At 42.1% G+C, this 13,070-nt stretch overlaps 1 protein-coding gene across 3 annotated transcripts in view; it reads right to left on the bottom strand.

The window, feature by feature from the left end:
* Window positions 1-13,070, bottom strand: part of LOC112256921 (glutamate--cysteine ligase catalytic subunit) — a 39,498-nt gene that overhangs the window by 8,667 nt on the left and 17,761 nt on the right. For 2 of the 3 annotated variants that reach the window (XM_024430509.2, XM_024430517.2), the window contains exons 3-14: window positions 9,017-9,199; window positions 8,804-8,917; window positions 5,477-5,535; window positions 5,194-5,330; window positions 4,916-4,990; window positions 3,824-3,940; window positions 3,443-3,581; window positions 3,110-3,222; window positions 2,874-2,966; window positions 2,559-2,663; window positions 2,091-2,172; window positions 1,887-1,993 (exon numbers count right to left, since the gene is read on the bottom strand). In XM_024430509.2, coding sequence (XP_024286277.1) covers window positions 1,887-1,993; window positions 2,091-2,172; window positions 2,559-2,663; window positions 2,874-2,966; window positions 3,110-3,222; window positions 3,443-3,581; window positions 3,824-3,940; window positions 4,916-4,990; window positions 5,194-5,330; window positions 5,477-5,535; window positions 8,804-8,917; window positions 9,017-9,199 — 1,324 coding nt within the window. Of the gene's footprint in view, window positions 1-1,886; window positions 1,994-2,090; window positions 2,173-2,558; window positions 2,664-2,873; window positions 2,967-3,109; window positions 3,223-3,442; window positions 3,582-3,823; window positions 3,941-4,915; window positions 4,991-5,193; window positions 5,331-5,476; window positions 5,536-8,803; window positions 8,918-9,016; window positions 9,200-13,070 lie in introns of those variants that run through there. The other variant, XM_024430526.2, reaches the window with a different exon arrangement.

Below are 13,070 nucleotides of genomic sequence, written 5' to 3'. Positions count from 1 at the left end.
TTAGTCCCTCCATTCCGAGAGTCGGAAGTTGATTATTATTTCTCTGCGTTTGAGCGTGTGGCCGCTGCGCTGCATTGGCCACTCGAGGTTTGGCCGCTTCTGTTACAATGTAAATTGTCTGGGAAAGCCCAGGAAGTAGTAGCTGCTCTCTCCCTGGAAGACAGTTTACATTACGATACAGTTAAAACTACCGTGTTGCGGGCTTATGAGTTGGTGCCTGAAGCTTATAGGCAGCGCTTCAGGAACCACAAAAAAACGTCTCACCGTACATTTGTTGAATTTGCTAGGGACAAAGAGTCTCTGTTTAGTCGTTGGTGTTCAGCCAGCAAAGCTAACACCTTTGCTGATATTCGGGAGTTGATGCTGTTGGAGGACTTTAAAAGCAACCTCCCAGATAGACTTGTAGTTCATTTAAATGAACAGAAAGTGGTGACATTGGCCCAAGCAGCAGTGTTGGCAGATGAGTACGCTTTGACACACAAGACTGTCTTTGGTGCTCCATGTTTTGAAGGCCGGACGATTACGTCATCAGTTCCTCGTTCAGGTCGCTTTTCCTCTAACAACCCTAAGCCTTTTCAAGAAATCTGTGAATGTTTTTACTGTCACCAAAAGGGTCACGTGATTGCGGACTGCCCAGTTTTGAAAAATAAACCGCAACAGTCCCAGTCACCGTCCCCAAAAATGAAAAGTTTGGGTTTAGTCAAGTCTTTGGATCGTCCATTGGATCGAGATATTGACTCAGCATTTGAGAAACCGGATCCTGTCTATGCTCCGTTTATCTCTGCCGGTTATGTTTCCTTAACAGGAGAACCAACTGATCAAAAGCCTATCCAAATCCTACGTGACACTGGGGCGGCGCAGTCAGTAATCATTACTGATGCTTTACCCTGGTCTCCTGAAACGTATTGTGGCTCACATGTCATATTACAGGGGATAGAGACAAAAACCGTACCTGTACCATTACACTGGGTCCACTTAGTGTCAGACTTGGTATCAGGACGTTTCCGTGTTGGTGTAGTGTCTACACTGCCAGTATCAGGAGTAAAATTGCTACTAGGGAATGATATTGCAGGTGGTAATGTCACTCCTGTGTTAGAGGTAGTAGACAACCCAGAAATCAGAACTACAGATGAGAAATTGGTTCAAGCATTTCCACATGTTTTTCCTGCTTGTGTGTTAACGAGGGCACAATCTCGCAAGCTAGGAGATGTGGTGGATTTGGCTAGTTCTATTTTTGAGAATGTTGAGGTAGAAGACAATGCACTGAGTATTCCTTCTGCATTGCCGACAGTTTTTACCCCCGTAAAAACTAAGGCAGAGGGGAACGTAACATCCAACAAGACAATGATCCAAAACATAAAGCAAAATCTATAATGGAATGGTTCAAAAATAAACATATCCAGGTGTTAGAATGGCCAAGTCAAAGTCCAGACCTGAAATCCAATCGAGAATCTGTGGAAAGAACTGAAAACTGCTGTTCACAAATGCTCTCCATCCAACCTCACTGAGCTCGAGCTGTTTTGCAAGGAGGAATGGGAAAAAATGTCAGTCTCTCGATGTGCAAAACTGATAGAGACATACCCCAAGCGACTTACAGCTGTAATCGCAGCAAAAGGTGGCGCTACAAAGTATTAACTTAAGGGGGCTGAATAATTTTGCACGCCCAATTTTTCAGTTTTTAATTTGTTAAAAAAGTTTGAAATATCCAATAAATGTCAGTCCACTTCATGATTGTGTCCCACTTGTTGTTGATTCTTCACAAAAAAATACAGTTTTATATCTTTATGTTTGAAGCCTGAAATGTGGCAAAAGGTCGCAAAGTTCAAGGGGGCCGAATACTTTCGCAAGGCACTGTATATTAAATTAGAAATATTATTAATAAGCACCTTTCCATTGATGATTGTGTCAATGCTCATCAGTATGTACTCATTGTCACCCTCACTGTCCAAGCCGTTCTGGGCCGCTGAGGAGCTATCGAGGACAGGGTTACAGCCTATGACACAAGAGAAGAGGAAGCATTAAACTGTTTAGGCATTTTGACAAAACGCGCCCCGACCAGGTTTCAAAACACTGGACTTGTATCATCTCACCTTTATAGATGTCCTTCCGGAAGTAAAACATGCCCTCTTGGACTGCATTTCTTTCCTGGGCCACTTTCATGTTTTCGTCAACCTGTTCAAAGACAAGACAAAGCACACTAAAACAAATGGTGTTATATCACAGACCTATACAGTGCATTCGGAAAGTATTCAGACCCATTACATTTTTCCACATTTTGTTAGGTTACAGCCTTATTCTAAAATTGATTAAATAGTTTTCCTCATCAATTTACACACACTACCCCATTATGACAAAGCAAAAAACAGGTTTAGAAATTTTAGCAAAGGTATTAAAAATTAAAAAACAGAAATACCTTATTTACTTAAGTATTCAGACCCATTGCTATGAGACTCGAAAGTGAATGTACTGGGAACTCCACAAAAACAACCAGTCTAACTTAATTGAATTTCATAAAATTCAGCGAATGACAAGTGTAACAAGAACAACCACATTCTCACCTTTGACAAGGGGATGAGAAAGTCTAGTTTATAGGACAGGATAACCCTGGTGAGCAGGACGATGAAAACAACGTAAGCAGAGTTTTCAAAATCGGTAAGTTGCACCTGAAATAAAAGAAAATGTCCACTAAATATTTCTACACTAACATTGTACAAAAAGAAGTTAAGACACAGTACATGTAAATCCTGTTGCAAGTATTGTTTGTTCACGTAACACTATTTAGCAGACATGCATAAATTGCCAATGAGCGCATTTCAGGTAAATATCCTAATTATATTCAATCTTTTGTGTCAGAGTTGTAAGGCTTATGCTACCTCCATGGGGCGGAACTCAACTCGCCATCCAATGTCCGAGTTTGGAGGAGGAGGTTTGAACCTCATTGTCTGCCAGTTGGTTGACTGCAGATTCTACAAGAGAGACGTGACATGGAAAATACATTTTGATTATATAAACGAAAAATCCTCCTTTTAAAATCTGTCACAAGCATTGGTCTGGTTTTCAGCAGTAATGCAGCCACAGTAAATCAGTATAGGATGGGTATCATTTTAACCTCAAAGTGATCTGACTCGTTTTCATCATCCAGGTGAATTTTCTCCTCAAAGAGTGACAGCGGATCCCGGATGAAAAGATGGGCTATGTGTTGGGCCAGCAGTTTGTCAATCCCTACAAAACACAGATTCTGATCACTTCTCTATAGAACATTTTATGATTAAAACAAATCCAATAAAAGTTTTTTAAAACATTGTCGTACAGGCAGTTTCAATGCCTAAACAATACATCACTTTTTGTATGATTATTTTACTACTCATTTTAAAATAATATTTTCCCCAATCACTTACCATTCAACATGTTCTATTACTGATGTATTTGTTACAGTGTTTACCTGCATCCAGCAACTGTTTGTTGATCTCCTCGTCTATTGTCAGATCTATGTCATTGTACTTATCGCCACAACTGGAGAGGTAGCTGTCGATTGAATCATATCTTGATTTCAAGATTCGAAATTTGTTGCTTTTCAAAGGCTGCAAAGACAACATTTTCATAGACATTAAAAGACCATGAATATGAAAAATAGGAAAATCTTCTGACAATTCAACAAACAAATAACTGAAAATCTGCTCTGACTAACATTACAATTGAACACCAGGAAATCAGAGAAATTCATAATGCCTATCTGAGCAGGACACTCAACCCCCTGAAGCAACTAGTGGCAAGGTCATGTTTCTTTAATTAGGGGCCAGTTTTTCATGATTCATCTGCTCACCTCCAGCCCTCTCTCTTCCCCGGTCCTGTCATCCACCGAGGCAGAAATAACTCCCCAGCGACAATCAATGTCTGACACATAGCCTCTGTAAAACGGCGAAGCAGCACTGAGGGCCATCTGTTAACGATCAACAATTAGCTTTCCAGTTTCCACCCCACAAAAAGCACTCGAAACAACCAAAGCATTATTGAATACTGTAATGATTCAAGCCATTTACAACACCTTTGATTTAAAAAAATTACTTGATGCAATTTTTTCTGTACATTTTCTTTTTTGCTGCGAGAGAGAGAAGAAGAAAAAAAAACAACAAAAAAAAAACACTTGGGCCAGTTCAGGCTTGGGCGGGTTTTGTGGTCATTGGGATAGAAATGTTAGCTAGACCTGGCAACCCCGTGTTGGCGTGTAGCTAAATCTAGCAGGCTTGCAACTGCACATGTATGAACAACATTGCTAGTCGAACGCAGAATTCTTCATTGAGACATTACTGAAACATCAAACATGCGTGAGTCAGTGCCATTTTCATTTGTGCTGAAATCAAAATGAAAGAACAGTTCTTGCAAATTCAACATGCTATGGTGTGAAATAGGCTTTTAGAAGTGCAGCCTGTTTTATTATTTATCGTCATTGCCTGCTTTGCTGTTCTTATCAATGCATGATCACCATCTTCCAACTAATATCACTCCCAAGGAACAGCTTGTTGCATTGATACCATAGACGGGTTTTGGAACCTGGCAATTTGACTGTTAAACTCATGGGTACACTAACAATGGCTGCCAGTCTTGACTTAAATGGGAACTGCATTTATGGATTATACACTACATGACCAAAAGTATGTGGATGTTGGAACATTGCTGTGGGGACTTGCTTCCTTTCAGCAACAAGCGCATTAGTGAGGTCGGCACTGATGTTTGGCGATTAGGCCTGCTCGTAGTAGGCGTTCCAATTCACCCCAAAGGTGTTAAATATGGTTGTGGTCAAACCATTTCTGTATGGACCTCACTTTGTCATGCAAAGACATGAAAGTCTTCCTCAAACTGTTGCCACAAAGTTGGACGCACAGAATTGTCTAGAATGTCATTAAGCACGTCTTACCACTATGGGGCAGAATGTTGCTAGTTGGTCATAAAGGTACCTCGCCTCTTCAATGCTGCAAGCTTGGAATGTCACCTGGAAAAACATAAGGTTCAAGTTCATTTAAGGACTAATCAACAGGCATTATAAACATGCCCACAACCTTTAAAAAATATTCTCTAGTCTAGTATATGAACACGTAATTTATGATGTACGACTGAAAAAAGGAACATGCATCCAAAGACAAACAAATAACAACATTATACAATGTTACTATTAGTATAATGTCTAGCATATACCTGAAGACAGCAGTTGCCCATTCCGAAGCCCATGGCATCCATGTAGATGTGATCAGGGAGAGCTGCTCTGGCGGCTTCCCCATCATCCTCCGGAAACTTCTCCACAAATGGAGATGGAGTGCACTTGTCTTTAAAGACTAACAAGGAGAAAGAAGCACAGTGAAAAATAGATACTGATAAGTATGTATTCTAAATTTGACCAGTGAAAATGACAAAATGTATTTGACTGAGTGGTGTAATTGTTAAGTGCAAATGGTGAAGACCGGTTTTTATTTACACTTACTGGGTACGTTGATCACTACCTTCTCTCCTCTTCTGTGACGAATGTTTCTGGTCAGGGTGCTGAAAAAACATTCACAAATTTCTGTATTCAAGGGAATTAAAAAAAAAAAAAAGAGCTCAAACTTGACATATCATAGCAGTGAGACAACATACTGCAAATATACAATATATACACAAAAGTATGTGGACACCCCTTCAAATTAGTGGATTTGGCTATTTCAGCCACACCTGCTGACAGGTGTATACAATCGAGCACAAAGCCATGCAATCTCCATAGACAAATATTGACAGTAGAACAGCCTTTCTGAAGAGGTCAGTGACTTTCAACACAGCACCGTCATAGGATGCCACCTTCCCAACAAGTCAGTTCATCAGATTTCTGCCCTGCCCTGGTCAAGTGTAAGTGCTGTTATTGTGAAGTGGAAACATCTAGGAGCAACAACATCTCAGCCAGACCTCAGTAATGATCTTGTGGCTGAATAGAAGCAAGTCCCCGCAGCAATGTTCCAACTAGTGGTCGACCGATTAATTAGGGCCGATTTCAAGTTTTCATAATCTGAAAGATCGGTATTTTGGGCGCCGATTTTGCGGATTTAAATGTATTTTTAGACCTTTAACTAGGTAAGTCAGTTAAGAACACATTCTTATTTTCAATGACGGCCTAGGAACGGTGGTTTAACTACCTTGTTCAGATTTTCACCTTGTCGGCTCAGGGGATCCAAACTTGCAACCTTACAGTTAACTAGTCCAACGCTCTAACCACCTGCCTCTCATTGCACTCCACGAGGAGCCTGCCTGTTAGGTGAATACACCTAGCTCCTCTTTTCAGTTCGCTTCAACAAACACTCAAACTGGACTGTTCTCTCTCTCCATCTCTTCATTCAAAGACTCAATCTTACTGACAGTTGTGCCTGCTTCACGTGATGCATAATACCATCTACTGTATCTTGCCTATGCCGCTCTGTACCATCACTCATTCATATATCTTTATGTACATATTCTTTATCCCCTTACACTTGTGTCTGTCTATAAGGTAGTAGTTTTGGAATTGTTAGCTAGATTACTTGGTTATTACTGCATTGTCGGAACTAGAAGCACAAGCATTTCGCTACACTCGCATTAACATCTGCTAACCATGCGTATGTGACAAATAAAATTTGATTTGTCTCTGCCTTCTTGCCCTTTGTGTCGTTGTCTGTGCCCAATAATGTTTGTACCATGTTTTGTGCTGCTACCATGTTGTGCTGCTGCCATGCTGTTTTCTTAGGTCTCTTTATGTAGTGTTGTCTGTTGTCGTGATGTGAGCTTTGCCCTGTTTAATATGAATATATAAAAAAAAAAAAAACACACACACACACACACATATATACACATTCACACACACATATATATATATTATATACATATACACACACATATACACATTTTTTTATTTTTACCTTTATTTAACTAGGCAAGTCAGTTAAGAACAAATTCTTATTTTCAATGACAGCCTAGGAACAGTGGGTTAACTGCCTGTTCAGGGGCAGAACGACAGATTTGTACCTTGTCAGCTCAGGGATTTGAACTTGCAACCTTTCGGTTACTAGTCCAACACTCTAACCACTAGGCTACATATTTGTTTTTTTAAACAGCGCCCATCCCCGCTGGAGGCCTTTTGGTAGGCAGTCATTGTAAATAAGGATTTGTTCTTAACCGACTTGCCTAGTTAAAGGTTAAATAATAAACACAAAGTTGAAGTCGGAAGTTTACATACATCTAAGCCAAATACATTTAAACTCAGTTTCCCAATTCCTGACATTTAATCCAAGTAAAAGTTCCCTGTCTTAGGTGAGTTAGGATCACCACCTAATTTTAAGAATGTGAAAATGTCAGAAAAATAGTAGAGAGAATGATTTATTTCAGCTTTTATTTCTTTCATCACATTCCCAGTGGGTAGGACGTTTACATACACTCAATTAGTATTTTGTAGCATTGCCTTCAAATTGTTTAACTTGGGTCAAACATTTCGGGTAGCCTTCCACAAGCTTCCCACAAGTTGGATGAATTTTTCCCCATTCCTCCTGACAGAGCTGGTGTAACGGGTTCAGGTTTGTCAGCCTCCTTGCTCTCACATGCTTTTTCAATTCTGCCCACAAATGTTCTTTTGAATGGAGGTCAGGGCTTTGTGATGACCACTTCAATACCTTGACTTTGTTGTCCTTAAGCCATTTTGCCACAACTTTGAAAGTATGCATGGGGTCATTGTCCATTTGGAAGACCCATTTGCGACCAAGCCTAAACTCCCTGACTGATGTCTTGAGATGTTGCTTCAATATATCCACAATTTTCCTCCCTCATTATGCCATCTATTTTGTGAAGTACACCAGTCCCTCCTGCAGCAAAGCACCCCCACAAGCTGCCACCCTCGTGCTTCATGGTTGGGATGGTGTTCTTCGACTTGCAAGCCTCCCCCAAGCCTCTACCCTCCAAACATGATGGTGATTATGACCAAACAGTTCTATTGTTGTTTCATCAGACCATAGTACATTTCTCCAAAAAGTATGATCACTGTCCCCATGTGCAGTTGCATACCTTAGTCTGGCTTTTTTTAATGGCTGTTTTGGAGCAGTGGCTTCTTCCTTGCTGAGCGGCCTTTCAGGTTATGTCGATATAGGACTCGTTTTACTGTGGATATTGATACTTTTGTACCCGTTTCCTCCAGAATGTTCACAAGGTCCTTTGCGGTTGATTTTCCCTTTTCACAGTAAAGTACATTCCTCTCTAAGAGACAGAACGAGTCTCCTTCCTGAGCGGTATGACGGCTGCACGGTCCCATGGTGTTAATACTTGCGTACTATTGTTTGTACAGATGAAAGTGGTACGTTCAGGCATTTGGAAATTGCTCCCAAGGATGAACCAGACTTGTGGAGGTCTACAATGTTTTTTCTGAGGTCTTGGCTGATTTCTTTTGATTTTCCCATGATGTCAAGCAAAGAGACACTGAGTTTGAAGGTAGGCCTTGAAATACATCCACAGGTACACCTCCAATTGACTCAAATTATGTCATTTTCTGGAATTTTCCAAGCTGTTTAAAGGCACAGTCAACACAGTGTATGTAAACTTCTGACCCACTGGAGTTGTGATACAATGAAATAATTGCATGCATGACACAAGAAAAAATTACTTTGTGTCACGCACAAAGTTGATGTCCTAACTGACATGCCATAAACTATAGTTTGTTAACAAGAAATTTGTGGAGTGGTTGAAAAACAAGTTTTAATTGACGCCAATCTAAGTGTATGTAAACTTCCGACATAAATACATACATATATACATTCAAGCCTACCTGAATCTTGGGTGTCCGTTTATGGCTTCATCTGGGAAGAACAGTGATTTGGACACTCCTTTTTCAACAGGTGTTGGTTTGTACTCTGGCTGGGTGAAGCCTGGACAACCTAACCTAAAACCATTGTTACAAGAATAACAATAATGTTAAGGTACTATAAATGAAATAAAGTTTCAAATGGTTGAGTGAGTGACAAAATAGGTACTAAACTACCTTGGGAATGATGTGATGGTGGCAAGGGTTTCATTCTTATTCAGCACAGATGAGGCCTCTCGCCTCCTCTTTCCCATGTTGTCCTCCACTGTGTTGAACTCTGACATCGTCCCACCGTATGGCTGCCCCGGAGTCCCTTCGATCATGTAGCTGCCATACTCTGGCCTCCAAAGGGTAGGATGGCTACAAATAAAAACAAAGCATTATAAAAAAATAGAAAAGTAAAAGCCAACTTCCATATTTAGAGGCCAAATGAATAATGTTGTCTAACAAAACAAGGTCTTTGATCAGATAGAGTCCATTGTGTTATGCTGATCTTTCACATTTAAGTAAACATGTTTTTTAAAATCTAATGTGAGACACTATGTCAGCAGGGGGGAAAATGCTGTGTTTGTGCTTCAGGGCACGTGCTCTTCAGTATGTGCGACAGAGGCAGTAATGAGGAATGCTACAGCTCTAGCTACAATTCCCCACTGACACTGGTATTTCCCCTGGGTTAAGTAGGCTTCACAGATTTAGGACATCATGTGCAGTTAGCAAGCAGACCATTACTGTGGGGCTTGTACAAACACAAGTACATCAAATAGAGATAAAGGCTTTTTAACCTGCAGAAGGAATTTAACAGCCCACGGTGTAGCGGGCAGGGTGACTCAATAGTGTATTTGTAAGAGCACAGTTTAAAAAAAATATTTTTTTAAGAAAGTAAAACTCATGCTGAAGTTGCACCCATGTAAAGTAGCTTTTGCATGAGCGAGCCATAAGGGAAGCTCCATTTATTTTTTAAAGTTGCTAAAGAGGCTAATGGAACACTGTCTTATGCAGTGACAAAATATGTCTTTAGTACCTGCAATGTAAAAAAAAAAAAGGAGCAAGACATTTTGTGATTTCACTTGTTTGAGAAACCTCTAACCAGTGATACACTTCCTCATCCTCAGTGCGCAGTAAAGCTCTGAAAAAATATGAACAAACACTCCAGAAACACCCAAATACATCCTTTTAGAAACCTAAAAGCACTCAGTGAAGTGATGCAGGTCGTCAGATGTTTTTTTTATTTTTTATTTTTTTATTTTTTTATTTTTTTTTAGTTGAGAACAAGTTCTCATTTGCAACTGCGACCTGGCCAAGATAAAGCATAGCAGTGTGAGCAGACAACACAGAGTTACACATGGAATAAACAATTAACAAGTCAATAACACAGTAGAAAACAAAGGGGGGAGTCTATATACAATGTGTGCAAAAGGCATGAGGAGGTAGGCGAATAATTACAATTTAGCAGATTAACACGAGTGATAAATGATCAGATGGTCATGTACAGGTAGAGATATTGGTGTGCAAAAGAGCAAGTAAATAAATAAAAACAGTATGGGGATGAGGTAGGTGAAAATGGGTGGGCTATTTACCAATAGACTATGTATAGCAGCAGCGATCGGTTAGCTGCTCAGATAGCTGATGTTTGAAGTTGGTGAGGGAGATAAAAGTCTCCAACTTCAGCGATTTTTGCAATTCGTTCCAGTCACAGGCAGCAGAGTACTGGAACGAAAGGCGGCCAAATGAGGTGTTGGCTTTAGGGATGATCAGTGAGATACACCTGCTGGAGCGCGTGCTACGGATGGGTGTTGCCATCGTGACCAGTGAACTGAGATAAGGCGGAGCTTTACCTAGCATGGACTTGTAGATGACCTGGAGCCAGTGGGTCTGGCGACGAATATGTAACGAGGGCCAGCCGACTAGAGCATACAGGTCGCAGTGGTGGGTGGTATAAGGTGCTTTAGTGACAAAACGGATGGCACTGTGATAGACTGCATCCAGTTTGCTGAGTAGAGTGTTGGAAGCCATTTTGTAGATGACATCGCCGAAGTCGAGGATCGGTAGGATAGTCAGTTTTACTAGGGTAAGCTTGGCGGCGTGAGTGAAGGAGGCTTTGTTGCGGAATAGAAAGCCGACTCTTGATTTGATTTGCGATTGGAGATGTTTGATATGAGTCTGGAAGGAGAGTTTGCAGTCTAGCCAGACACCTAGGTACTTATAGATGTCCACATATTCAAGGTCGGAACCATCCAGGGTGGTGATGCTAGTCGGGCATGCGGGTGCAGGCAGCGATCGGTTGAAAAGCATGCATTTGGTTTTACTAGCGTTTAAGAGCAGTTGGAGGCCACGGAAGGAGTGTTGTATGGCATTGAAGCTTGTTTGGAGGTTAGATAGCACAGTGTCCAATGACGGGCCGAAAGTATATAGAATGGTGTCGTCTGCGTAGAGGTGGATCAGGGAATCGCCCGCAGCAAGAGCAACATCATTGATATATACAGAGAAAAGAGTCGGCCCGAGAATTGAACCCTGTGGCACCCCCATAGAGACTGCCAGAGGACCGGACAGCATGCCCTCCGATTTTACACACTGAACTCTGTCTGCAAAGTAATTGGTGAACCAGGCAAGGCAGTCATCCGAAAAACCGAGGCTACTGAGTCTGCCGATAAGAATATGGTGATTGACAGAGTCGAAAGCCTTGGCAAGGTCAATGAAGACGGCTGCACAGTACTGTCTTTTATCGATGGCGGTTATGATATCGTTTAGTACCTTGAGTGTTGCTGAGGTGCACCCGTGACCGGCTCGGAAACCAGATTGCACAGCGGAGAAGGTACGGTGGGATTCGAGATGGTCAGTGACCTGTTTGTTGACTTGGCTTTCGAAGACCTTAAATAGGCAGGGCAGGATGGATATAGGTCTAACAGTTTGGGTCCAGGGTGTCTCCCCCTTTGAAGAGGGGGATGACCGCGGCAGCTTTCCAATCCTTGGGGATCTCAGACGATATGAAAGAGAGGTTGAACAGGCTGGTAATAGGGGTTGCGACAATGGCGGCGGAAAGTTTCAGAAATAGGGGGTCCAGATTGTCAAGCCCTGCTGATTTGTACGGGTCCAGGTTTTGCAGCTCTTTCAGAACATCTGCTATCTGGATTTGGGTAAAGGAGAACCTGGAGAGGCTTGGGCGAGGAGCTGCCGGGGGGCAGAGCTGTTGGCCGAGGTTGGAGTAGCCAGGCGGAAGGCATGGCCAGCCGTTGAGAAATGCTTATTGAAGTTTTCGATAATCATGGATTTATCGGTGGTGACCGTGTTACCTAGCCTCAGTGCAGTGGGCAGCTGGGAGGAGGTGCTCTTGTTCTCCATGGACTTCACAGTGTCCCAGAACTTTTTGGAGTTGGAGCTACAGGATGCAAACTTCTGCCTGAAGAAGCTGGCCTTAGCTTTCCTGACTGACTGCGTGTATTGGTTCCGGACTTCCCTGAACAGTTGCATATCCCGGGGACTATTCGATGCTATTGCAGTCCGCCACAGGATGTTTTTGTGCTGGTCGAGGGCAGTCAGGTCTGGGGTGAACCAAGGACTGTATCTGTTCTTAGTTCTGCATTTTTTGAATGGAGCATGCTTATCTAAGATGGTGAGGAAGTTACTTTTAAAGAATGACCAGGCATCCTCAACTGACGGGATGAGGTCAATGTCCTTCCAGGATACCCGGGCCAGGTCGATTAGAAAGGCCTGCTCACAGAAGTGTTTTAGGGAGCATTTGACAGTGATGAGGGGTGGTCGTTTGACTGCGGCTCCGTAGCGGATACAGGCAATGATCGCTGAGATCCTGGTTGAAGACAGCGGATGTGTATTTGGAGGGCCAGTTGGTCAGGATGACGTCTATGAGGGTGCCCAGGTTTACAGATTTAGGGTTGTACCTGGTGGGTTCCTTGATGATTTGTGTGAGATTGAGGGCATCTAGCTTAGATTGTAGGACTGGCGGGGTGTTAAGCATATCCCAGTTTAGGTCACCTAACAGAACAACCTCTGAAGCTAGGTGGGGGGCGATCAATTCACAAATGGTGTCCAGGGCACAGCTGGGAGCTGAGGGGGGTCGGTAGCAGGCGGCAACAGTGAGAGACTTATTTCTGGAGAGAGTAATTTTCAAAATTAGTAGTTCGAACTGTTTGGGTATGGACCTGGAAAGTATGACATTACTTTACAGGCTATCTCTGCAGTAGACTGCAACTCCTCCCCCTTTAGCAGTTCTATC

Source organism: Oncorhynchus tshawytscha, linkage group LG01 (genome assembly GCF_018296145.1).
Source record: "Oncorhynchus tshawytscha isolate Ot180627B linkage group LG01, Otsh_v2.0, whole genome shotgun sequence".
NCBI lineage: Eukaryota > Metazoa > Chordata > Actinopteri > Salmoniformes > Salmonidae > Oncorhynchus > Oncorhynchus tshawytscha.
Note: the sequence above shows the minus strand (reverse complement) of the source record. Positions and strands in the feature narration are given on the sequence as shown.